The sequence below is a fragment of the Labeo rohita genome, chromosome 12, assembly GCF_022985175.1.
Source record: "Labeo rohita strain BAU-BD-2019 chromosome 12, IGBB_LRoh.1.0, whole genome shotgun sequence".
NCBI lineage: Eukaryota > Metazoa > Chordata > Actinopteri > Cypriniformes > Cyprinidae > Labeo > Labeo rohita.
In genome coordinates, this window is record NC_066880.1 from 714076 (window position 1) to 741988 (window position 27913).

Below are 27913 nucleotides of genomic sequence, written 5' to 3' on the forward strand. Positions count from 1 at the left end.
TATATGTATATATATATTTATTATGAATTTATTATTTTTTTAATTTTATTTTTGCTGGAACAAAAAAAAAAAAAGCTGTTTTAAAATTTTTGTATTTATATATTTTTTTATTTATATATTTGCATCGAACTGACCATAACCAGTCATTGCTAACTAAAATGTTTGATAGTTCAGTATAAGAAGTGAGTCTTCCACTGATAAAAGCTATAAGTCATATCCAGTCTTTGCATTTTTTTTTTTCAAATTTAAACTGTGTAGTGAAAAAAAAAAATCTAAATTTTTTAAATATTTCAATATGCTAAAAAATTGCTTTAAAATTAAATTTATAAATGTCAATGTTCTCAGTACAATTCATACAAACACAAAATGCAATGGCTAAACGTCTTTATTTTAAGATGAAACACACATTTTCATGTTCATTTGTGGTTTATTACGCACATGATTGATTATCTTTTTCCAGTGTCAGCCAAGGTGACGACACACGGGACAACTTTTTGAGCGCAAAACTTTTTGGCTGAGTGATGTTGCCTAGGCACTTGTGTCTCACCCGGTTGCGTGTTGATGGCGGCGCTGCTCTAAAGTTGTCCGTGTATCATCAGCTTGAGTACAGGAGGAAGCTCACACACACACACACACACACACACACACACACACGAGACTACAGCAGAGTTTTCTACTGGGCTCCGGTCATCTACAGGTCGCTCTCGCCGTACAGCGCCGTAGAGAAGGCCGTGTAGTCCAGCGCTCCCGGGGCTCCGTCGGGTCCTTTATAAGGAGGCATCCTGGAGATGCAGTACTCGGCCTGATCCGGAGGAAGCTCCCGGCGCAGCTCATCCACCAGAATATACGGCTGCAAACACAGAACAACACAGCTACATATAAACGGCACGCTTGTTTACGGGTTTATAACGTATATAAATGTGGTTTATTTTACTTTAACATGCACTTCTAAGATTTATGTATTGAACTCAGTGTGATGCAGATTTGTCAGTCATGCATAAATGAAGAGGTCAGAGCTCTGTAATTTTACTAATAAACTGAATTACTTAAAAACACAATAACCTACAGAAATCCTGAACTGCAACATGAACTTTTCTCTCATCTTTTTGATCTCTTAAAAAATTCTTTCCCGAGAAACATTTTTCTCTTCTCAAATTTTGCATAATTTTTTCCCTCTTCAAAAATCAAAAAAAAAATTCTCTTCTGAACTTTTTTCCCTCTTAAATTTTTTTAGTCAAAAATATTTTATCAAACAAATGTTTTGCTCTCTTTTGAAACTTTTTTCTCTCATCAAAAACTTTTTTTCCCAAAATGTTCTCATCAAAAATGTTTTCTCTTCTGAAGCTTTTTTCTCTCATCAAAAAAAAAAAAACATTTTCTCACTTTACAAAATGTTTGTTTGCAGTGAAATTTCTTTTTTTCTTTTTTGTTTTTGTGTAATATCGCACTAGCAAATTTTTGTCAAAATTTCTCATCAACATTTTTTTCCCTTCAAAAATCACAAATGTTCTTTTTTTCCTCTATTAAACTTTTTTCCCTCTTCAATTTTTTATTGTCAGAAATATTTTCTTAAAAAAAATCTCTCATCAGAAATTTTTTATCTTTTCAAAAACCTTCTCATCAACTCACTCTTCCATTTTTTTCTCTTCTGAAGCTTTTTTCTCTCATCAAAAAACCAAACATTTTCTCACTTTAGAAATAAAATGCTTGTTTGCAGTGAAATTTCTTTAATGTTTTTGTGTAATATCGCATTAGCATATTTTTTTTAATTTAATGTTTTTATCCATGTGAAAAAAGATTCTTAATATTTTACGCAATTTTGTACTAATATTAAATAAATTGAATTTATTTTTTGTTGTAACTTTTTTTTGGAACAAAATTTTGGTATTTTTGTGGAAGTTAGTCTTCCACTGATAAAGTCAAATCCATCATCTCTTGATACTTTTTTCGAATTTAAAATGTGAAAAAAACAACAACACATTTTTAGTTTAAATATTTCAATATCCTACAAATTTGCTTTAAATGTAAATGTTTAAATTTGAAATCTGAAATTCACAAAAATGCAAAATGCAATGGCTAAACATCTTTATTTTGAGATGAAACACACATTTGTTTAGTTGTGGTATATTATGCACATGAAAGATTATCCTGTCCAGACAATCTAAAAAAAATTATCTCTTAAAAAACAATTTCTCTCTTCGAGAACTTTTCTTTTTTGATCTCTTAAAAAATTCTTTCCTAAGAAACATTTTTCTCTTCTCAAAATTTCTCCTCAACATTTTTTTTCTCTCTTAAATTTTTTTACTGTCAAAAATATTTTCTTATCCAAAAAATTCTCTCCTCAAAAACATTTTTTGTTCTTTTTCTCTTTTAAAAAATTTTCTCTTCAAAATTTTTTTCTCTCGTCTGAAGCTTTTTTTTCATCAAAAAAACAAACCAAAACATTTTCTCACTTTAGAAAAAAATGTTTGCAGTGAAATTTCTTTTCCCTCTCCAATTTTTTATTGTCAAAAATTTTCTCATCAGAAACTTTTTTTTTCTTTTCAAAAACCTTTTTTTAAAGCTTTTTTCTCTCATCAAAAAAAAACATTTTCTCACTTTAGAAAAAAAATGTTTTTGTGTAATACTGCATTAGCATATTTTTTTAATTTAATGTTTTATCCATGTGAAAAAAGATTCTTAATATTTTATGCACTTTTGTACAAATATTAAATAAATTATTTGAATTAATTTTTTGTTTTAACTTTTAATTTTTTGGAACAAAATTTTGGTATTTTTATTTATCAGTGGAAGTTAGTCTTCCACTGATAAAGTCAAATCCATCACCTCTTGGTACTCTTTTCAAATGTAAAATGTGAATTTTTTTTTTTTTTAATATTTCAATATCCTACAAATTTGCTTTAAATGTAAATGTTTTTGAAATTTGAAATTCATAAAAATACAAAAAACAACGGCTAAACGTCTTTATTTTGAGATGAAACGCTCATTTTCACGTTTAGTTGAGGTATATTATGAACATGAATGATTATCCTGTCCAGACAATCTAATAATAGTTAAAAAAACTTTTTTTGATCTCTTAAAATATTCTTTCCCAAGAAAGATTTTTCTCTCCTCAAAATTTCTCAACATTTTTCCCTCTTCAAAAATGTTTTGTTCTCTTCTTAACTTCTTCCCCTCTTCAATTTTTTTCTCATCAAAAAAAAAAAAGAAAAAAAACTCTCCTCAAAAACATTTTTTGTCTTTTCAAAAACTTTCTCATCAAAACTCACTCTTCACTTTTTTTTTCTCCAAAAAAATTCTCACTTTAGAAAAAATGTTCTAAAAAAAGGAAAGAAAGAAATTCTGAGACAAAAAAAAATAAAAAATCACTAGAAGACGATTTCGATTTTTTTTTTTCATGTTGTGGTTCAGGATTTCTGTAGGCTGTTGTGTATTTAACACATGGAGTTTATTAGGGCCGTTTAATTGCTGTGTTGAGTGTTGTTAAGGCTCATTCGTGGGTGAATCTCACCTTATCCGCAGCCAGTATCCTGAAGGAGGCGATGACCTGCTCCGACGTGTCCGTGTCTCCGGTCTCGCGCGTCATGAAGTCCACGAACGACTGAAACGTCACCGTACCGGATCCGTTGGGATCCACCAGAGACATGATGCGTGCGAACTCGGCTTCACCCTGCAGACAGAGACAGAAAAACACTGCTGACGTGTTCAAACACAACAGATCTGCACTCAAACGCTGCGTTCGCGGCTGTTGTTTTACCAGATCATAACCCATAGAGATCAGACACGCTCTGAAATCATCCGTCTCCATACCGCCCTTCTTCTTCTGCAAAAATCAACACAAACAAACTTAAACATGGCATAATCTTAAATGATCCTTTCAATATAATATCTGAAATGGGTTTGTAAAAGCTGTTTTAATGCGTTTACCAGCGAGTCATTTCAAGCGATTCAAAATTTAGAATCATTTTTGAATCATTTTTTGAAGCAGTTGATTCAAATGATTCAGTTTTCGAAGAGTCACTTCTTCCAGAATAATACATATGTAGCATATGAAGTACACAGCATAATATGAAAGTAAACAGAGTTCATTCTGATTTCATGTGACTTTAATAACACATTACACCAAATATACATCACTAAACTAGTTAAATGCTCTACAGTTAAATGATAAGGTTTAGTTAGTACCTGTTTTAGTTTGTAGTGGTTTCCTGTTTGGCCAAAGTTACCAGTCAAACCTTCAGTAAAAGTTTCTTTTGGTTAATCTGCAGCAATACAAGCAAACATACAAGCTACTAATCAGGATCAGTTAGCAGTGAGTTACAGGTTAACTCTAGTCTGGGTTATTATGGTTAAAACTACAATTAAAATCCAAACCGTGACAAAAAAAAACACATTTTTGTTACTTGAAATAAACTAAACATCAACTGAAATAAAATAAAATATTAAAAAAAAATATTCAGTGTGATTTACTAAAATAACTTCAACTAAAACCATTAAATAAACATTTTTGAAACATATATAAATTATGTTTTTATTTCTGAAATAAAAATTAATAAAAACTATATAGACATTTGAAAACAATATAAACTAGACAATAAAAAAGACAAAAACACACAACAAAATCACCAAAACTTGAACTAATATTAAGATTAAAACAGAAAATATAAAATAAAAATATATTCAAAATATTAATAGTATCAGTGACACTGAAATAACACTGTTGCCAAGGCAACATTTCACTAAAATAAACTAAAATTTAAATAAAAATTCATAAAAACTACACAAACGTGTATTAAAAACTACTAAAAAGACAAAACACACTGCAAAATTACTAAAACTTTAACTAATATTAGTATGAAAACGAAATATAAAATAAAAATGTTTCAAAAATATTATTACTAATTCAGTGATACAAAAATAACACTGTTGCCAAGGCAACATTTCATTTTTTAATTGAGTTCCTAAAATAAAAAAAATTTTAAAAAATCATAAAAACTATATAGACATGTGTATTAAAAACTACTAAAAAAGACAAAAACACACAGCAAAATTACCAAAACTTTAACTAATATTAACATGCAAACAGAAAATATAAAATAAAAATATATTCAAAATATTAATAGTATCAGTGACACTGAAACAAACACTGTTGCCAAGGCAACATGTCACTAAAATGAACTAAAACTGAAATAATAAAAATTCATGAAAACTACACAGACATGTGTATTAAAAACTACTAAAAAAGACAAAAAACACTACAAAATTACTAAAACTTTAACTAATATTAAATCGAAAACAGAAAATATAAAATAAAAATGTATTTAAAATATTAATAGTAATTCAGTGACGCTAAAATAACACTGTTGCCAAGGCAATATTTATTTATTTTTAATTAAGGTACTAAAATAAACTCAAATTGAAATAAAAATTCATAAATTATATAGACGTGTGTATTAAAAACTACTAAAAAAAGACAAAAAACACTACAAAATTACTAAAACTTTAACTAAAATTTAAATTAGAATGAAAAATATACAAATAAAAACTGATTCAAAATATTTAAAAAATAAATAAAAAAGTATGTCAGTGATACAAAAATGTCACTGTTGCCAAGGCAACATTTGTTACCTATAAAAATGACAAAAACAAACAAATTCCGAAAATTAAAACAGCAAATATAAATCTAAAAACAAGTAATTTTATCTGGCTGATGATACTGTAATATCACGCTGAGCGTGACTGTAGTGTGTTTGCGATGTTTCACCCGGTCGAAGTGTGTGAAGGAGGATCTGAAATCGTTGAGCTGCTGTTGGCTGATTCCTTTAGCGTCGCGGGTCAGGATCTGCGTCTCGATCTCGTTGATGGTGCGAGCGATGGTGGTGAGCAGTAACTCCCATCCCACACGGATGTGCTGCGGCACACGGGACGCGTGTTAGACGGAGTCGTGTCATTTATGTGTGTGTGTGCGTGTGTGTGTGTGTGTTTGTACCTCCATAGTGTAGTTGGTGTGCTTGTTGTCGAAGATGAGCGACTCCTGGATGAGCTGATGGTCTCCCTCCAGCCTGTCGATGTTGGGTTTGTAGTTGATGATGTTGTGCTCGTACTGCTTCAGCTGGGTCATCTGATCCTCCAGCGTGCCGCCCAGATCCACCGAGCTGCGAGCGATCTCCTGAGACAAATGCATGCACAAAAATCAATCAAATTCACATCCATGCCAAATCCTGTTATTACTCACATTTTGATCATGATATGTGACATTTGATTAATGTGTGTGTGTGTGTGTGTGAGTGTGAGACCTCCATGCGTGTCTGTATCCAGGGTCCGATGGCATTGGCTTGTGCTGCAAACTGTCGTCTGAATCTCTCGTTCGCATGCTGTCGGGACAATTCCTCATGCAGAGTGCCGTCTCTCTGAGGAACCAACTTCTTCACCTTCACAACAGGAAGAAAATGGAATCTCAAAGTTTACAATTACTTACATTTATTAAAAAATTAAATTAAAATTAAAAAAAAAAAAAAAAAAAAAAAAAAAATATATATATATATATATATATATAGAGAGAGAGAGAGAGAGAGAGAGAGAGAGAATATTTTTTTAAAAAGTACATTTTACTAATTAATTTCCATGACAATTTCATGATTTAATAATACATTTTAGTAATTAATACATTTTAAAATAGCTGACATTTCTTTGGAAAATTTGGATTTGTATGTACAAACTCTTTCATTTTTTTAGATTTAAACCAGTTTTGTTATTATATTTCAAGTCAATTTTATTGATTTTGTTGTGTTTTTGTCGTCTTTTTGTAGTTTTTTAAGTTTATAAATAGCTACATAATTAATTAATTAATTTTTTAAATAATTGAGATTTCTTTGGAAAATTTAGATTTGTATGTACAAACTCTTGAAATTATAGATTTTCTTTTTTTTAATTTAATATTTGATTTACACCAGTATTTTTATTATATTGTGAGTCAATTTTATTGATTTCATGGTGTTTTGTCGTTTTTTAGTTTATGACTAACTAACTAACTAACTAAATTAATTAATGAAATAATTAATTATAAAAAAGTTGAGATTTCTTTGGAAAATGTGGATTTGTATGTACAAACTCTTGACATTTCAGATTTAATTTTTTTCTTAGATTTAAACCAGTACTGTTATTATATTCTGAGTCAATTTTATTGATTTTGTTTTGTTTTTTTTGTTTTGTCATTTTTTGTAGTTTTTTCATTTATAAATAACTACATAAATAAATAAATAAATTGATACATTAATTAATGAGTTAATTAATGTCTATATGGTTTTCATTAATTTTTATTTTACATTTATTTTGTTTTAGTACATCAAAGTAAACTGAATATAAATTAGATATTAATGTGTAATTAAATGCTTTGGCAACTAGCTGAAATAAATACGTTTTTATATTTTATTTTAGTTTACATTTATTTCAAGTACCAAAAATGTTTACTTTTTTTGTTACATTTTTTTTTACGGTTTTAGTTGTAATTTTATTTAACTATAATAACCCCGATTTAAACTGCATGTATTAATGTCTCTAATAAGACAAAAATCAGTATCTATGATGAACATCAAGCCATATTTAGACAATGAAACATATTAAGAAACAATTATAACTAGAAGAAATTATGGTAACGTGTATATATATATATATATATATATATATATATATGAACATATTGAAAGTTGCAATTTCAATGATTAAAATGTGTCTTTAACTAACAATAGGAAATTCTTTCTTTCTTTTTTTTTTTTTTTTCAGAATTTGAATGTTCGTTAGCATAATTTAATAATAATATAACTGTTCACTTTTAGTTCATTTAAGATCAGGTCCATTCAATTATATGAACAGATACAACTTTTGATTGTAATAACGTATTAGTAAATGTTGCATCTAACTAACATTAATAAATGTTTTAGAAGTATTTCTCATTGTTAGTTCATGTAAACTCATTCTTAACTAATGTTAACAAATGGAGCCTTATTGTGAAGTGTTACTGAAATTATATTCACTATACATGTACATATGAATATCATTTTTAGTATAGAAAATTGTTTTAATTAATAAAGACTTTTGCAGACCTTGAAATTAGTTTAAACTCTATGCTTTTTCCATCTGTTCCACAGACACACACACACAGACCTTCTCCCATTTCTGGTTGATGATGGCGGGTGTGATGTCGCAGTAGATGTTGGTGAGTTTGCTGGAGATCCCGTAGCTCTGAGTGATCTTCTGCACCTCGTTATAGATGCTGAGAATGGCCTGACGCTCGCTGTCGGCCTCGGGCAGCGTCGCCTTAAACTGATCATGAGCCGAGATCAGATTCTACACACACACACACACAGAGAGAAGAACATCAGGAATTCAATTCAGAGTTTTCAAATGGGTTTTCAAAAGCAATAAAAGTTTGATTAGTTTTTGTCTTTAGTGAAAGTGATGACTCTAAGATCCTCACCTGAACCTCTTCTACAGAGTGAACCATGAACATGTCCTGCAGATCCTCCATGGCTCCTTCCATCCAGTTATTGAACGGAGCCGACCTCTTAGCAAACTCCAGAAACAGCTGATCGATCGTCTCCAGGAGCTTCTCCGTCCTCTTATGAACACACACGCACACACACACCACAATATAACTTTACTTCAGAAGCATAAAGCTGACATTAGACGAGACATGCTCCACAACAATATGAATAATAATTAATAATTATTTATTATTTAAATTATATAATTTAATCACATAATATGAATATGAATTATATAATTTAAATATGTTTTTATTTAGTTATTTTTAAATGTTTTTGAAAGGAGTCTGTTCTGCTCACCAAGGCTGCATTTATTTGATCAAAAATACAGTGAAAATAGCAAAATTGTGAAATATTTTTTACAATTTAAAATATCTGTTTTCTATGTGAATATGTGTTAAACTGTAATTTATTTCTGTGATGCGCAGCTGAATTTTCAGCATCATTACACCAGTCTTCAGTGTCACATGATCCTTCAGAAATCATCATAATATGCTTAATTTAATACATATGTGACCCAGGACCACAAAACCAGTCATATGGGTAAATTTTCTGAAATTGAGATATATACATCATCTGAAAGCTGAATAAATATGTTTACCATTGATGTATGGTTTGTTAGGATAGGACAATATTTGGTCGAGATACAACTATTTGAAAATCTGGAAAATCTGCAAAAAATCAAAATATTGTGAAAATCACCTTTAAAGTTGTGCAAATGAAGTTCTTAGAAATGCATATTACTAATCAAAAATTAAGTTTTGATATTTACAGTAGTAATTTTACAAAATATCTTCATGGAACATGATCTTTACTTAATATCCTAATGATTTTTTGCATAAAATAAAAAATCAATCATTTTGACCCATACAATGTATTGTTGGCTATGGCTACAAATATACCCGTGATACTTAAGACTGGTTTTGTGGTCCAGGGTCACATATTTAATTACATATTTAACATATAATTTAACATACCACTATGGGGTACTATAAACTCCCAAAAACCATGGTAAAATCACTAAAGACAGCAGGTTTGGTCATATAAGTGTTGTGTTTGTCACCTCCAGAGCTTCCCTGCGTTTCTGGGTCAGAGTTCCCAGCTGATCCCACAGATCGCAGATCGACTGACAGCGTTCATTGATGACCGCAGCAGCGTGATAGTCCAGTTCACTGCCGAACGCAAACAAATGCACACATTAATATTTTTAAAGTCTTTTTTCTTCCATGCAAGTTCTCATGCAGTGCATCATGTTTCCAGTGGAGAGCAGCGTCTGCTCAGACTCATGACGGCTGATGAAGTCCAAAACAAACTGATAAGCTCGTACAAATATATTTTGCACAAGTATATAGATCAATAGGACTATAGACAGCATTAGGGTTTAATATTCTTAAATTAAGGACGTAAGAATGAAAAGATAATATTTTTGGAAGTTAAATCTCCCAAAGCACCCTCTGTCATTTGCACCAACTGTCCAACTGCAACACATCATTCCAATAAAATACAAACAGAATTGTGTTTAAATTCACTATTTTTTAAAGCATATACTTAATTTATAATTTTTTGAATATGATCTTAAATTATATTGCTTGTCCAGCAAATTTATTTTGATCTGTGAATGCTTAGATTTTTGTTTTGGAAAACAAGACAAAATACTGAGTAAGATTTTTTTTTTTGCAGTGCTTTTGGCGTTGTGAAATGCCAAGCTGATCGAATCAAATGAATCAATCAAACAGTATTGTCCGTTTGAGCATCCCTTTAGGACACGTGAGATCATCTGAAGTCTGAAAATGCCCTTAGGACATATTTAAAAAGATCCTTTAAAAACGTAGATGTAAAGATCAGTGCGCGATCAGACGTTCATGATGTTCCTGACAGCAGCGGCACCTGTTCTGATGGAGGTGCTGACAGCGTTTCAGAGGAGCTGATGTGAGCGTTCAGATGCCTGTGTCACTTTGATGCATCGGCATGAACAACTGAACGCAGCTTCTACAAATAGAGCGCTGGATATATACTGAGATCTGTGTGTGTGTGTGTTTTTCGGTACGACATTGACTCATTGTCACAGAGGGAATCTGACAGGTGGTCTGACTGTATTTAGAACAATAGAAACCCAACACTGCTGCCACATCCATTTACCTCTGCAGCCAGGAACACATTTAAATTACTGTTACCGTTTTAAACACACACGGCATTGCGAGAAAAACGCCAAACACTTGCTCGGGTGGTGTCTTTATCGTAAATGGGGTCAATTTTACCCTTAAGACAAGACACCACAGGTGAACAGGGTAAACATTTACAGATTACCAAAAAAACTGTTTAACAACTTTTCTAAAAATGTATGTTTAAATATGCAAATTATGTTATCTAATTAAATATGCACTCATGCATACATTTCCATAACAGTTTTGTTGCCATATTAAAGGTTTTTATAGAGGGAATTTTGGATTTCGATTTTTATTACGCGATAAATCAGAAAATGCTATCAACAGACAGAAAAAAATACATGTTTTTAGGAAAAAAATGTTCTATAAATCAGGTTGAACGATACGTGAACAAACCCTTCAGTAAAAACCTTCAGAAAATAGAGAAGAATAAAACTGCTAAGTTTGGTGTATGTAAGTGCTGCTGAAGTGGAGAAAAAACTTTTAAAGATATACATCGTAATTGAAATCTACAGATGTGAATTGATAAAATGCAATAAAGTAAACACTTAAAAGCATATTTTGGATATTTTCCTTCCACTAGTCTAAAAGAACACAAATTATGGAAGCATAAACCTTTAATGAATAGATTACAAAGAAATGTATTACAAGTTTTCTAAAATGTTAGGTTTAAATATGCAAAGTAGGCATTGTCTAATATGCACTAATTTGAATAATTTTTAAGAATTATTGATAATGGTATATTCAAAATTCTTATTTAATGTTGTTGACATATTAAAGTTAAAGGTTTTTACAGATGGGGTGTTGTACATCTGTTTTTATTACTCTATAAATCAAAAAATACTCTCTATAAATTTCACTATGTTTGAGGATTAAAATGATGTAGAAATCTGTGTGAATGAAATATGAACAAACCCCACAGTAAAAACCTTCAGACTATAGAGAGGAACAAAACTCTAAGTTTTGGTGTATGTAAGTGCTGCTGAAGTGGAGAAAAAACTTTTAAAGATATGTACTGTAATTGAAATCAATAGACGCAAATAGAAAAAGTGCAATAAAATAAACACTTAAAAGTGTATTTTGGATATTTTCTTTCTGCTAGTCTGAAATAATGCAAGTTATGGAAAAAATAAACATTAAATTACTAGATTACAAAAAAAATATTACAAGCTTTCTAAAATGTTAAGTTTAAATATGCAAAGAAGGCATTATCTAATTAAATATGCACTCATTTGCATTAAATTTCAGAACATTTGATAAAGTCAAATTTCAAAATTCTTGTTTGATTTTGTTGACACATTAGAGTTAAAGGTTTTTCCTAAGAGGATTTTGAATTACCCCTTTTATTACTCCATAAATCAAAAAATACTGTCAACAGACAGAAACAAATACGTTTTCACTATGTTTTAGAATTAAAATGATGTATAAATCAGTGTGAATGAAATATGAACAAACCCCACAGTAAAAACCTTCAGACTATAGAGAGGAACAAAACTCTAAGTTTTGGTGTATGTAAGTGCTGCTGAAGTGGAGAAAAAACTTTTAAAGATATGTACTGTAATTGAAATCAACAGACGCAAATAGAAAAAGTGCAATAAAACAAACACTTAAATGTGTATTTTGGATGTTTTCTTTCCACTTGTCTGAAAAAAGGCGAAATTATGGAGGCAAAACTGGCTATTGCAATACCTAATTGTTCACACGACCCCACATGTACAAAACGTACAATGTGATGCATTGAAGAAAAGACAGGAAGTGGTCATACTTGAGCTCCTGTGCTATGGCGGCGATTTGCTCCACTCTGTCCTGATGTGCTGCCAGGTCACTCTCAAATGCCTCATGTTTCCGCAGCAATGCCCTCACCTCCGTCAGGGACGCGCTCTCGTAATCCTTCAGAGTCAACAGCTTGTCCTTTCCTGCAGTGCACACACACACACACACACATACACATGGTTCAGAGCTCTTCAAAACTCTTGCATTGGGTCAAAAAGCTGCAAAAAGTTATTCTGCTGACTAATTTAAGGAACAGTTCCAAAAAAAAAGGAAAATTTACCATCATTTACCTAATGCATGTATGCTTCTGCATATTCAAACCTGAAGCTTTTAAACTTGGTTTTGCATAGTTTTAATTTTGTTACTTTTTTGTTAATTTTTTGGAAGAAAATAATACATCTTATATTAAATAGTTGAAGAATGTATATTTGTGAACCTGTACAATAAAACCATTCTTAAGAAGCACAGGTATATTTGTAGCAATAGCCAACAATACACTGTATAGGCCAAAATTATCGATTTTTCTCTTACGCCAAAAACTATTAAAGATCATGTTCCATTAAGATATTTTGTAAACTTTGAAACTTAATTTTAGTAATATGCATTCCTAAGAACTTCATTTGAACAACTTCAAGGTGATTTTCTCAATATTTCTCAATATTATCCTATCCTAACAAACCATACATCAATGGAAAGCTTAATTATATTCAGCTTTCAAATGATGTATAAACCTCAATTTAAAAAAATTGACCTTTATGACTTGTTTTGTGGTCCAGGGTCACATTTATATAGTAGTATGTATATTTATATTTATAGTGGTATGTACTATGTTATTACGTTATATTTACCTAATGCAAAAAATAAATAAAATAAACAAATAAAATAAAATAAACAAATAAACAAATATTTTAAATAAATAAATAAATATTTAATAAATATTTACCTCATGCAAAATCAAATTAATAAATAAATAAATAATAGTATTATTATTATATTATTTTCATTCATCTGTTTCATACCTGTGCATATTAAAATTTAAAGTTTGCAAACTTTGTGTGTGAAGAAATATCACAAGGTGTAAAATGATGCCAAACACATTCTAGAGTGGTCCAGAATGTTCATTTTTGGCTGAAGTGTTCCTTCAAAAGCCTTCATGTCAAGCGTTTGTTGTGTCTTGTGGTCAGTGGCTCACCCTGCGCCCAGCTCTCGTGTGTTGCCGCTTTCTGCCTGAACTTCTCAGCCAAATGCTCCACACGCTCCAGACGCCTGATCTCACTGAGCAGCCACTCCTCATAACCCTTCTCAGCCTGCTCCAGACCCTGCCACGCTGCCGTGATGTCCTTCACATCAACACACAGGTTAACTCACACCAATGACAGGGTCAGTGTGTGTGTTCTGGTATATATGGTTTATGAGGACACAAATGTGTATAATGACATGGGTACTACAATGTAAACATGGTTTATGAGGTTTACACTTCCTGTGTCCCCATAAACCAAAAGGCTTGTGTTTGCTGAAATGTTAAATGTGCCAGCAGTTTCTTGTGGGGCTTAGGTTTAGATGCAATAGGAATGCAAGAACGTGTGTGTGTGTATGTGTATGTGTGTGTCTTACAGACACCATCTTCCCCTCGGAGGGCATGAACGCGGGTCTGTGGCTGATGTGGAGTTTGGTCTGCAGTGTGTTGAAGCTGATCTCCAGCTGGCATTTCTCCTGGACTTTGGGTGGTTTGTGTATGCGCCGATAGTCTCTGAAATCCTCCAGCTTACGCCTCATGGCGTCCATCGTGTTCTCAGGAGTTCGCTTCTCCAGCCACGGTGTGGTGCGACGGATCCACTCCAGCAACTACAGGAGAAAACAGAAACATTTGAAATCAAATTTTGAAATATTATTCTAATTTAAAATAACTATTTTCTATGTGATTATCTGATAAAATGTAATTTATTTCTGTGATCAAAGCTGAATTTTCAGCATCGTTACTCTAGTCTTTAGTGTCACATGATCCTTCAGAAATCATTCTAATATGCTGATATACTGCATTTATTTAATCAAAAACACAGTAAAAAATATTAAATATTATTCTAATTTAAAATACATCTTCTCTATGTGAATATCTATTAAAATGTAATTTATTTCTGTGATCAAACCTGAATTTTCAGCATCATTACTAAAGTCTTCAGTGTCACATGATTCTTCAGAAATCATTCTAATATGCTGATTTGCTGCATTTATTTGATCAAAAATACAGTAAAAATATTAAATATTATTCTAATTTAAAATAACTCTTTTCTATTTGATTATCTGATAAAATGTAATTTATTTCTGTGATGCGCAGCTGAATTTTCAGCATCATTACTCCAGTCTTCAGTGTCACATGATCCTTCACAAATCATTCTAATATGCTGATTTGCTGCTCAACAAACATTTATGATTATTATCAGTGTTGAAAACAGTTGTGCTGCACAATATTTTTGTGGAAACTTTCATACATTTTATTTTTCAGGATTTACACATGGATAGAAAGTTAAAAAGAACAGCATTTATTTGAAATAGAAATCTTTTGTGACATTGAAAATGTCTTTACTGTCACTTTTTATCAGTTTGATGATGAATAAATGCATGAATCATTTTTTATTGGAATCTGTTTTTATATATGAAATAATATAATGTAATACAATATGTTTTTCAGTGTTGTTGTTGTTATTGTTGTACCTCACTGGCCAGTCGTTCATATTCTTCCATCAGTTTCTCATTTTCCTGATTCACTCCAAGCACTTTACAGATCCTGTTAGCCGCCGTTTCTGCCTAGAAACACACACACAGATGTCACTCAACGTCTGCACTGTGTCATTCTTTAATCAGATCTATGTGTAGCTTACGGTTAGTGCAGAAGTACCTGTTCTGCCCCAGCAAACGCGTGATAGAAGCAGGACACGTACGTCATGATGGCCCGCTCGTCAGGCTTCGGGGTGTTAATGATGTCTGGAGAGAGATAAGAATTAAACTCACTCAATTCCAAGAGCAAACACTGTGATATATGTGATACATGCTTCAAACACTGCAGTGGTGATGTTCAGAACACTGAACCTTAAACATCTAAATGAGTGCGCCATTGCACAGTCATCAGAGGGGAATATTTGCAATGCATTCTGGGATGGGTCGCTGAAGGCCGTCAGGTCATGAGGGTCACGATCGTAACGCGACACGCAGACAGCTGTGTTTCCTAAATCTGCTCCTGAGTTCAGCTGGACAGTATTGTTGTATAATAATACAGGAGTCACGTGACTTGAGCATTTTAGGGCGTCTACATTTAGAACGCAGTGCATTTAAAATCTCCACATACACGATTATTTATTTATCACAGTCACACACACCTGCTGCTGCTGCATATTCAATATTAATGCATCAAGATGCAAACAGGGTTACTGTCGTTAACTAAAACTAAAACCATAAAAAAATCATGACTTGAAACAAAATAAACATTTACTGAAATAAAATATTTTTAAAAACCTAAAAGTTTCTCATTTTACTAATAAATAAAATTAATAAAATAAAAAATAATTATAATAAATAACATTATAATTTTAATTTTATTAAAAAAATGTAAATAAAACTAAAACTAAAAATTATTTATTTAATAAACAAACTATGACAAAATCACACAACAAAATGACTAAATATTTGAATATATTTATATTTAACTAAAAATGTTGATTAAAAAATTTAAAATACTAATAAAATCTATAAAAGTGAAGCTTGAACTAGGGTTATCATTAACTAAAACTAAACACATAAAAAAATCATGACTTGAAACAAAATAAACATTAACTGAAATAAAATATTTTTAAAAACCTAAACTTAGTTTCTCATTTTACTAATAAATAAAATTACAAAAATTTAATAATACTTACATTTTTAATAAACAAACTAATAAACATGACAAAAGCACACAATAAAATACTAAATATTTTAATATTTTAAAATATATTTATATTTAACTAATATTTCATTGTATTTCAAAATACAAATAAAATCTATGATACAGAAGCTTATTAACTAAAACTAAACGCATAAAAAGTTATTATTTTAAACAAATATTTAATATTTAATTAATAAAATATTTTAAAATATTAAAATATTTAATTAATAAAATATTTTTAAAAAATATTTTATTTCAGGCAGAAATAAAATATAAATTTCTTAACTACTTGACCTGCTAAAATAACTCAAATTAAATTAACTAAAACTAATAATTAAAAATTAATAAAAGCTATACAGATATATTTAAAAAAAAAAAAAAAAAACTAAAACTTTAACTAAAATTAAAGAAAATATTAAAAATGAAATCTAATAATACATTATTAAATATGAGTGTCATTGTTTTATTATGCTTTATTATAAATGCTTTAATCTGATATTAGCATTCTGTCTTTTGCATTAACAATCAGAGCTCACAATATTGTATAATGTGAAACATTTGAGACGATCCGTCCCTCTTTACCTTCAGGGTCCAGCATTTTCGGGATGTCCAGGTGTTTCTCTGCAATTTCTAAAGCCAGATTGAGATTTCCAAGATGATCATCCTGCACAGACAAAACCAGAGCAATCAATCGCACGGCACGATGGGTTTCGTCTGAATTTATTCACTGACACGGTTATTATAGTTAACTAAAACTAAAACCATAAAAAGAATTTTTGTGTTACTTAAAATTAATTCAATGGTAAATATAAAATGTATATAAATATAAAATTATTCTGATTCTAAAAAATAAAATAATAATATAAAATATAAAAATATATAAAATAAAATATAAAAAAAAAAATTGTTAAATTTAGTTTAACTTTATGTATGAAAAAAAAAACTAAAACTTTTTTTAAAATGTATATATATAATACATTTAATATATATAAAAATGAAATAATAAAAAAAATCTAAATATTCATTAAAAAAACTTTAACAGTGTTTATGTGCTTTCATTCTTGCAGGCTGAGATCAGGGTTGCCAAGTCTGCAGTTTTACAGCACAACTGGGCTACTTTTACTGTTGCTGCGGGTTAAAGCGTTCTCCCCCCACTCCCAAAACACTATTTTGACGCCGTTGACCTCTGACAAAGGTGAAAACCACCGAAAAACTGCTATTGGGCTTTAGCTTGGAACCAGGACTGTTTTTGTTTCGCAGACCTGGCAACCCTGGCTGAGATTAGATGATGACGCTCTTCATGCGATTCACACGGGCTGTTAAACAGTTCTGGTTTCAGACACGCTCTTCAGGATTATCGCTCAGTGCGAGGATCCCGTTAAATCCCGCTCGGTCTTTCAAGCAGACCTGCTAAAGCCTTCAGTTCGGGATCAGATGACTCACATCATTCTGACCAGAGAATAAGATCAGCTCTTTAAATAGAGCAACTGTGACAGAGAAATCGACTCCCAGCAAAACCACCTGGGAAAAAACTCTCATTCCTCAGTTTGGATCAAGAGTCTGTGCTGCAGGAAGGTTTTATATTAAATATTCTTTGTTAATGGAAATAAAGCTGGAATAATATATCAATATTAAAAAAATGTAAAAGTCACTTCTAAATTTCATTTATTTTAAGTCAAAAAAATGACTGTACACAAAGTAAAAAATACATTTAAATACAATTAAATATATACAAATTTAATTCTAAAAACTAATGCTGAAATAAAAAATAAACAAATATTAATATTTAAAATATGAACAAAAAAATAAATTACAACAAAATTATTAAAAAATTAAAATAAAAACTGGACGTATAAAAATGTTTTAATGTCAAAGTTACAGTTTTAGTGATTTTGCCATGTGCTTTTGTCATTTTACTTAGTTTTTATTGATTAAATATTACTAATTGGGTTTAAAAAAATTATTACATTTATTGAAATTATTAAAAAATTAACTAAAATTAAAAAGAAAACAAAGTATAAAAATTTAATATTGCCATGTGCTTTTGTCATTTTTCTTAGTTTTTGTTTATTGTTTAAATATTACTAATTACGTTTAATTTTTCACATTATTTTTAAGTGTTTCAAGTAATTATAATAATCAATATTATGTTTTTACAGACATTATAAAAAAGCAATGGAATGTATATAAAATATAAATTAAAAAATATTGAAAATATAATTAAATCAAAAATTTAATTAAACATGAAATAAATAATACAATAAAACTGAACAAAACAATAAACAAATATTAATATTTTTAATATGAACAAAAACTAAAATAAATTACAAAAGCACATAAAATTATTTTAAACATTAAAATTATTATTTAAATTAAAATGAAAACTGAAAGTATAAACATTTTATAGTTTCAGTTTTAAAGTTACAGTTTTAGTCATTTTGCCATGTGCTTTTGTCATTTTTTGTAGTTTTTGTTTGTTTAAATATTAGTAATTATGTTTAATTTTTCACACAATTTTTAAGTGTTTCAAGTAATTATAATAATCAATATTATGTTTAACAGACATTATAAAATGCAATGGAATGAAATAAAAATAAACAGTAATATTTTAAATATAAACAAAAATAAATAAATTTCAAAAGCACATAAAATTATTCAAAACAATTAACTCAAATTAAAATGAAAAATGAAAGTACAAAAATTTTATAGTTTCAGTTTCAATCTCAAAGTTACAGTTTTAGTGATTTTGCCATGTGCTTTTGTCATTTTTCTTAGTTTTTGTTTATTGTTTAAAACTTACTAATAGCACCTACTAATTATTACTAATTAAAAAAGCAATGAATGAAATAAAAAACTAATATTAATATTTTAAATATGAACAAAAACTAAATAAATTACAAAATCATGTAACAAAATTCTTAAAAAAATTAAAACTAAAACAAAAAAAATAAATATAAAAATAAATGCTAATTTAAAATATCAATAAAAAATATATAATAGTACATAACACTAAAATGACACTGCTCATAACTCAACACATACAGTGGTTTTGGCCAGTAGTTCTTTCGGTGAGTTATCTACTAGTTAACTCACACACACACACACAGGTTAACGATCATGCAGTGACGGACAGAGACCTTGTTGAGTTTGGCGTAGTCGATCAGGTCGGGTCTGTGTCTGTGAATGAGCGCACAGAACGCCAGACCGTCCTTCCAGCTGAACGAGGGAATCAGACATTAGCGGGATGAAATGAAAATGAAGCAGGTGGAAATAAACTGCATTTGCGTGTTCGTACCTGCAGTGGAAGTTCTGTACGTTGACGTTCCTGTACGGGGCGGTTTTCCTCTGACACCACAGCAGGAGCCCTTCTTTAGCCGAGGTTTCTGACAGAGAATCAGTGTTAACCTCATGTGTGTGTGTTGGTTTGGTGAGATGCGCTCTGTGTGAATCTCTCTTTACCCTCCACTGAGATGTCCTGGATGGCGAAGCGGAGGATGATGGTCCAGATCATTCCCAGAGTCATCTTCACGTTCCCATCAACAATCTCTGAGGAGCCGAAAGAGGCGCTTCATTTTACGAGCGTAATTCATGCAAATCACTCTCATTAACTAAATATTACACAGTAAAATTAATACTCTGAAAATAGTATATTTGAATTTTATTATTTTCATTTCATTGTATCTATTTGTATAATTATTATATATATATATATATATATATATATATATATATATTTTTTTTTAAATATATATTTTAATATATATTTTATATACACTTTAGTAGCATTTAGTAATCATAATATAATATCAAGTAATATTTTGGTTCAGCAATAATGAATTTTGTAAAAAAAAAAAAAAAAAATTAATGAACAGTATAAATGCAAATTACATAAATTTGAATATTAAAATATTTGCATTTTTTTATTTTTAGATTTTAGATTGATTAGACTTGCATTGCTTTTTTATAATGTCTGTAAAACATAATATTGTTTATTATAATTACTTGAAACGTAATATTTAAACAATAAACAAAAACTAAGAAATATTACATGAAAAGCACATGGCAAAATTACTAAAAACGTAACTTTAAAATCAAAACTGAAACTTAAATAATTAAAAGCTCCTTCAAACAAATTTTATTATTTAAGTGTCATATTTTAAATACATATTTTTTAAAATGTTAATTATAGTTTTAATATTTTAAATAATAAAAATCAAAATTACATTGCTCTGATATTCCAAAAAAAGTAAAAAACATATATTTTTAAATGTTAATTATTTAATTAATTTTTTAAATATTATTAATGATTTTAATCTCCTTCAAAATAATTGTTATATAAGTTTCAAAATTAAAAAATCTAAATAATGTTGCTCTGATATTCCAAAAAAAGTTAAAAAAAAAATAATAATAATAATAAAAATAAAAAATACATATGTTTTAAAATGTTAATTATTTAATAACATTTTTTAATATTATTAATTATTTTAAGGTCCTTATATTTTTCAATGTCAATTACTTAATTAATTTTTTAAATATTATTAATTATTTTAAGCTCCTTCAAAAAATTATATTATATAAGTTTAATATTTCAAATAATAAAAATCACAATATTTCAAAATAAGTAAAAAAGTAAAAAAGTAAAAAAATATATATATACATATATTTTAAAATGTTAATTATTTAATTAATATAATTAAAGCTCCTTCGAAAAAAATGTAAATAACAAAAATCTAAATTACATTGCTCTGATACTCCAAAAAAACAAAATACATATATTTTTAAATGTATATTTTATTTTTTTTAAATAATTATTTTAAATATTTTTTAATATTTAGTTTTATAATTTAGAATATTCATGTTACTCTGTATAACATTTCTTTAATCACAGATATTTGCATGACAATCAAACTAGTAAAAATGTTGTAATTATGACAGACTGAGAGATCAAACTTAATACAGAATTGAATCATAAATCGAAATTGGACTGAACTGAATCTAACTGTGAATCAAATCTAACCGAATCGCTTTGAATCGAATCAAAAACCTGTGAATAGTGAATCAAATTGATTCACACCCGACTGATCAGGATTGAACATGCAGAATGATTGCTGTTATTTCCTATAATCATATAATCATCAGTCATGAGATATGAGTCTAAAGCAGTTCTATGCTGTAAAATAACTGTATTCGTGGTATGCTGAGGTGAATCTCTCACCCTCGGCGCCGATGGACACCAGCTTGACTCCTTTACTGGTGATGTAGTCCAGAGCTTTGTTCACGTTGGCGATTTTGTGAAAGCGCATCTTTCCTCTGTCTGGTTTGGGAAGTCTTTCACCTGGGGGAAAAACAAACCGTCACTGAGAGAAAGAAGAACCCGCAAACGTCCTCCTGAGGAGCGCTGGCGTACCTGAGATGACCTCCAGGAGCAGCATCAGCTTCAGGCCGTTCCTGAAATCCTCCTCGATGTTCTCGATCTGCGTTCCTGCTTTCCGCAGGTGAGAGTTACACCAGGCCGTGAACGTCTGAGACACACACACACACACACACTTTAGTGTTTACTTCACATTCTTTCACATAGTGAGGATAATTCTTAAGATACAAGATAATTCTTAACTATTCTCCAAGTAAAATCAGCAACAATGAATTCTGTAAAAATTATTTTACACACTTCACAAAAAAGAAAATTACACAAAAGATGATTTAGACACTTTACAGATCAAATACACACTGAAAATTAAAAAATAAAATGTAAAAAAAAAATATATTTTTGAATGTTAATTACACAGGCTAAAATGAAGATTCTAAATATTAAAATATTTTAAATATTACATTTTTTTAATTTAATTTTAAATTTTACTTTGCCTACTTTTTATATATTTAAAAAAAACAAAGAAATATATAAAAAAATAGTAAACACATTTTGTTTTGCCTACTTATTTTTGTTGTTAATTACACAGGGTACAGTGAATATTTTAAATATTAAAATATTTTACATATTAAATTATTAGAATTTTATGTTTCGCTTTGCCTACATTTTAATATATTTAAATAAATAAATAAACAAAAAATCGTAAACATTTTCTTGCCTACTTTACTGTATGTGTGTGTGTGTGTGTAATGTTTATAATTATATAATTTATATTTTACATAAATGAACAATATAAATGTATTACATTGCATATAAATAAATAAATTGCAATATTAAAATTTCTTAATTTTTTTACCTCTTAGATATATATTTTTTATATATATTATATTCTAATATATACTATAATATATAATAAACGTAATTTATATATATATATATATATATATATATATATATAATTATATTAAAATAAAAAAAAAAAAAAAAAAAAAATATATATATATATATATATATATATATTTTTTTTTTTTTTAAGATAATTGGAGTGCATTTTACAAGAAAATACAGGAAAATGTAACTTTTATTAAATTAATTAAATTATTAAATTAATATTTAATTCAATAATTTAATGTGTTATTTGCTGTTTCTTTATAAAAATCACACAAGCAATTATTTAGACACTTTCCAGATTAAATACACACAAAATTTCTGCTATTAAGTTCTGCTTTTGATCCCTGTGAATGCTTTGCCCAGTTGTAAGTGCATTTCTATAAATAATTGTTTTAACAAACTGCACTGTAAAAAAAAAAAAAAAAAAAATTAAATGTGATTTTTATGTTAATTACACAGGGTACAGTAAATATTCTAAATTTTAAAATATTTTAAATATTAAATTGTTTGAATTTTATATTTTGCTTTGAGTACTTTTTTATATATTTAAATAAATAAATGAATAAATAAATATTGAACACATTTTGTTTTGCCTACGTTATATATTATATGATAAATTAAATATACATAATTATATTAAAAAATATACATGTATATAACATATTTTGCAGTGCATTTTACAAGAAAATACAGGAAAAATTTTCTACTTCAAAATTTAATTTAATTTAATTTAATAATTCAGTGTGCTACTCGCTGCTTCTTTGTAATTCTATAAGAAATGTACTTGCAATTTTTGAGTGAAAATTTTTTCTACACCACATTTACTGACTTCATCATGGTGAATGGCTGATGTAAAGCATTCATCTGATATCTGAATGTGATTTTGCAGCTTATTTTGTAGGATTTTCTCCACCTAAAACAAAAGCAGTCTGAAACAGTGAGTAAATAACTCTTTGGCTAACGGCTGAGATCAAAACAAAAGCACGTCTGTGCGTCACGGCCGAGCACAGAATGTCCGTCCTGTCAATGCCAGCCGCTCTGTTCCTCATAAATCACACGCGTTCTGAAACACGAGTGAACCTGTAAAGTGAAGCGCACATGCCAGAGGAAAACGGCGAGAGAGAGGCGACGACAGCCGCAGTTTGGCATCGGCGCTGCATTCAGCCGTCAGTTCACAGAAAACGACGAGGCACTGGGATTAATCGCATGCACAGAGACACACACACGGCCACAAACGCAGCTGATGAGCCGAGGTCACGCTTCGGCAAACCACACACGCAAGGACAAAACGACCCCTGCTTGTCTTGGCTGCTTTTTATATAGATTTCATTACTTTTAGAAATATACATAGCATATAAAATATAAATAATAGTCTATTTTCCATTGTGTTTTTTTAATGAATATTTAAAATAATATTTAAAAATATTTTAATTTAAAAATTTTAAAATAATATATATATTTTTTATTTTTGCATATTATATAAATTTTGTTTGCCTACTTTTTATACATAATAATTCATTTAAATATATATATATATATATATATATATATATACACATACAATTCTTAGTAAATGCTTTAAAATCAGCCTCTTAATTTGCTTCAAACTTCATCACAATAATGCAATAATTAATTAAATAATTATTTTTATTATTTATTCCTTATTTTTATAAATTGTTATATATATTTTATTTCATTTATTAATTGTTCATCTATATTGTATTATATATTATTTATTAATAATTCAGTACGTCAGCACTGGACAAAACAACCTCTGCAAAACTCACTGCTGCTTGTCTTGGCTGCTTTTTATATAGATTTCATTACTTTTAGAAATATACATAGCATATAAAATATAAATAATAGTCTATTTTCCATTGTGTTTTTTTAACGAATATTTAAAATAATATTTAAAAATATTTTAATTTAAAAATTTTAAAATAATATATATATATTTTTTATTTTTGCATATTATATAAATTTTGTTTGCCTACTTTTTATACATAATAATTCATTTAAATATATATATATATATATATATATATATATATATATATACACATACAATTCTTAGTAAATGCTTTAAAATCAGCCTCTTAATTTGCTTCAAACTTCATCACAATAATGCAATAATTAATTAAATAATTATTTTTATTATTTATTCCTTATTTTTATAAATTGTTATATATATTTTATTTCATTTATTAATTGTTCATCTATATTGTATTATATATTATTTATTAATAATTCAGTATGTCAGCACTGGACAAAACAACCTCTGCAAAACTCACTGCTGCTTGTTTTGGCTACTTTTTATATATATTTAATTAATTTAAAAAATATATAAATAAATAGCATATAAAAATACGAATAATTGGCTATTTTTCCGTGTTATTTTTGTACAAATATTTAAAATAATATTTTCAAATATTTTTAATTTTAACATTTAAAATAATATTTTTTTAATTGAGATATTTTGTTTGCCTACTTTTTCTACATAATAATCAATTAATATATAAGTAAATGCTTTGAAATCAGCCTCTTAATTTTTCTCAATTTGCTTCAAACTTCACCACAATAAAGTAATTAATTCATTAAATAATTATTTTTATTATTTATTCCTTACTTTTATCATTTTTAATACATTTTAATTTTATTTATTAATTGTTTATCAATACATTATATGCATTATTATTTATTAATATAATATATGTCAGTACTTTACTGTTATATTATTTTTATTATTTACTTATTTTTATCATTTTTTATTTACTTTAATATTATTTAATAACTTATTTTTTATATATTTTATTTCATTTATTAATTTTTCATCTATATAGTATTACATACATTATGATTTATTAATTTTTATTTTCATGACTAGTGCAATTTTTATTTCAGTACTTCAGCAAACCACACACGCAAGGACATATATATATATATATATATATATATATCATATAAAAATATAAATAATAAGTCTATTTTTCTATAAATAATTGTTATTTTTTATAAATATTTTAAATAATTTTTTTTTTTTATTTTGGCATATTTTATATATTTTGTTTGCCTACTTTTTATACTTAATAATTAATTTAATTTTATATATATATATAAAGTCCACTTGTGTTGCATTATTTTTGTTTTTATCTGATCACTTTTAATTCACATACAGTGTTGTTGTGAGTTTTTGTCAAGATACATGAAGACGGACACAATGACAAACACGTGTCACTCGGCTCATGGAACTCATCTGTTTTTGGTCCGGCGTGTTTTCTCTGTGTGGTCAGACGGATCTTTGTGCACTTTACAAGCACTCGGAGGATTTTCATTGTGCCTCTCACGTATATAAATAGAGAGAGTTGAGTTCAGAAAGTCTGTGTTTCTCCTCCAGTCATTCCTGACTAAATATCAGTCTGACACTGACTGAACTCATCATTTGTCCTGTTGTGTCTGAAGGACGCAGATCGTGTACAGTAGATGAACTTTCCCTCCGAGCAGAGGGACAGAGTTCAGGTGTGAATTCAGCATGAAGGACGGAGGATTAGTGACAGACCATTACACTGATAAAATTAGAGCGTCGTCATCATCTGTCTACAGATCTCATACCACACACACACACATTTACTTAGAGCTATTGTTAGAGGATACACACACACACACACACACACACACTAGCAAATACACAGACTTTAATGTGCCACGCAAATCAAATCAGGACAAATCATAGACTTCTGCTGTTTTTAAACAAAGCATGTATAAATACTACAGACCCAACTACCCCTAAAATATTTTGAAAAACTTTTAATTAATAGTAAGTATTGTTAATGTGCTTTTGAAATATTTTTAAATAATTATAATTGATTTTTCTTATTTTTTATTACTTGATCTCACTTGATATTTTTATATATATTTAAAAAAAAATTAAGTTTCAATTATTTTCGCACATGAAATGTGTTTTATAAAACTCAACTTGCATACTGTTTAATAATTGTATTTCTTGTGTTAAATTTGTACCATGTACAGTCTCAACTACCTCTAAAATATATATATATATATATATATATATATTTTATTTTTAATTAATAATAAGTATTTTTAATGTGCTTTTGAAATATTTTTAAATAATTGTAATTGATTTTTCTTATTTTTTATTACTTGATCTCACTTGATTTTTTAATATATATATATATTTTTTTTTTTTAAATTAAGTTTGAATTATTTTCACAGATGAAATGTGTTTTATAAATAAACTCAACTTGTGTACTGTTTAATCATTTTATTTATTGTGTTAACTTTGTGGATTGTTATGTTTATTCTTCACTTTGTTTTTGCACTACTGATTTAAAAATATTTAGAAATGACTATTTTATGCTTCTTAGTAACTTTAATAATTTTAAATTGTTCATTGATTTTTAAACATTTTTTATTTGACTTTTTATTTTCTGCTTTTTAATTAGAGTAACTTTTGCAAATAAGTTTTATAAATAAACTTAACTTGCTTATTGCAAATTAATTGATTGCTTTTGTTAAATTTGTGAATCGTTACATATTTTCTGTACTTTTATCTTTCACTACTGATTATTTAAAATTTTTAGAAATTATTTGTCATCATCTTCTGCTTCTTAACTCTGGCTACAGTACTGTTTTAAATATTCAAAAACTGTAATTAATTAATTTATTAATTATTTACTTAATCTTACTTGACTGGACGTTTGTTTTCAATTTCTCTTTTCAGTTTTTATATGAAATGAGTTGTATAAATACACTTTTCTTGCTTATTGTCATTTAATTTATTTCTTGTTAAATTATTTGTTTATAAATGATTTACTCCATTATTATTCTTATTCTTATTGTGAACTCTGACCTTCCTCTGCTGTTTCTCCCAGGCGGGGTCGAGCAGCAGGTCTCGGTCCCACTCATCCTCCTGGATCATGTATTCTTCCAGACCGTATCCGTTATTGTTGTTGTTATACTGCATCTCCATCGTCATCGTCATCTCCATCAGCGCGTCTCTCTGTGATCCTGCTGTGTGTCTGATCGCGCTCTCGCCATCCGCCGCCTGATAACCGCACCGGCGGCTGACGTCACCGCCCACCGGCTGACACGTGACCGAACAACGCTTGACAGGACAGCAATTGAACAACAAAATAATCTCACGAAAGACCATAAAAAATGATAAAACACGCAAGACTGTATGTGTATTAATAAAATAAAAAAGAATATTATATAATTTTGCGAGCATTCGATTAGA

The 27913-nt window shown here is 28.6% G+C and overlaps 1 protein-coding gene across 3 annotated transcripts; it reads right to left on the reverse strand.

The window, feature by feature from the left end:
• Positions 1-367: 367 nt before the first annotated feature.
• LOC127174206 (alpha-actinin-2) lies at positions 368-27844 on the reverse strand. Of its 3 annotated transcripts, XM_051124533.1 has the most exons (21): positions 27527-27844; positions 21808-21922; positions 21616-21735; positions 19860-19946; positions 19696-19783; positions 19538-19616; positions 16983-17064; positions 15378-15463; positions 15194-15286; positions 14096-14326; positions 13674-13821; positions 12474-12624; positions 9607-9715; positions 8477-8617; positions 8164-8346; positions 6297-6431; positions 5990-6169; positions 5765-5911; positions 3758-3823; positions 3512-3670; positions 368-850 (listed from the first exon to the last, which is right to left on the reverse strand). In XM_051124533.1, exons 1-21 carry the CDS (start codon positions 27827-27829, stop codon positions 692-694), a joined length of 2862 nt encoding a protein of 953 aa, XP_050980490.1. In that variant the 5' UTR covers positions 27830-27844; the 3' UTR covers positions 368-691. The 3 variants fall into 3 exon arrangements, with proteins under 3 accessions (XP_050980490.1, XP_050980489.1, XP_050980491.1); XM_051124532.1 differs by having other exon boundaries at positions 3512-3823; XM_051124534.1 differs by lacking the exons at positions 368-850; positions 3512-3670; positions 3758-3823 and adding an exon at positions 4108-4262.
• Positions 27845-27913: the final 69 nt, after the last annotated feature.

What these genes read in the sequence shown, in the direction of transcription:
- LOC127174206 (XM_051124532.1), bottom strand. Translation starts at nt 27,829, where the DNA reads ATGGTCTTTCGTGAGATTATTTTGTTGTTCAATTGCTGTCCTGTCAAG. An exon ending in CCTTCACACACTTCGACCGG is followed by an intron (nt 3,824 to 5,764) that starts GTGAAACATCGC and finishes TGATTTTTGCAG; the next exon opens with AAGAAGAAGGGCGGTATGGA. An exon ending in GGATACTGGCTGCGGATAAG is followed by an intron (nt 851 to 3,511) that starts GTGAGATTCACC and finishes CTGTGTTTGCAG; the next exon opens with CCGTATATTCTGGTGGATGA.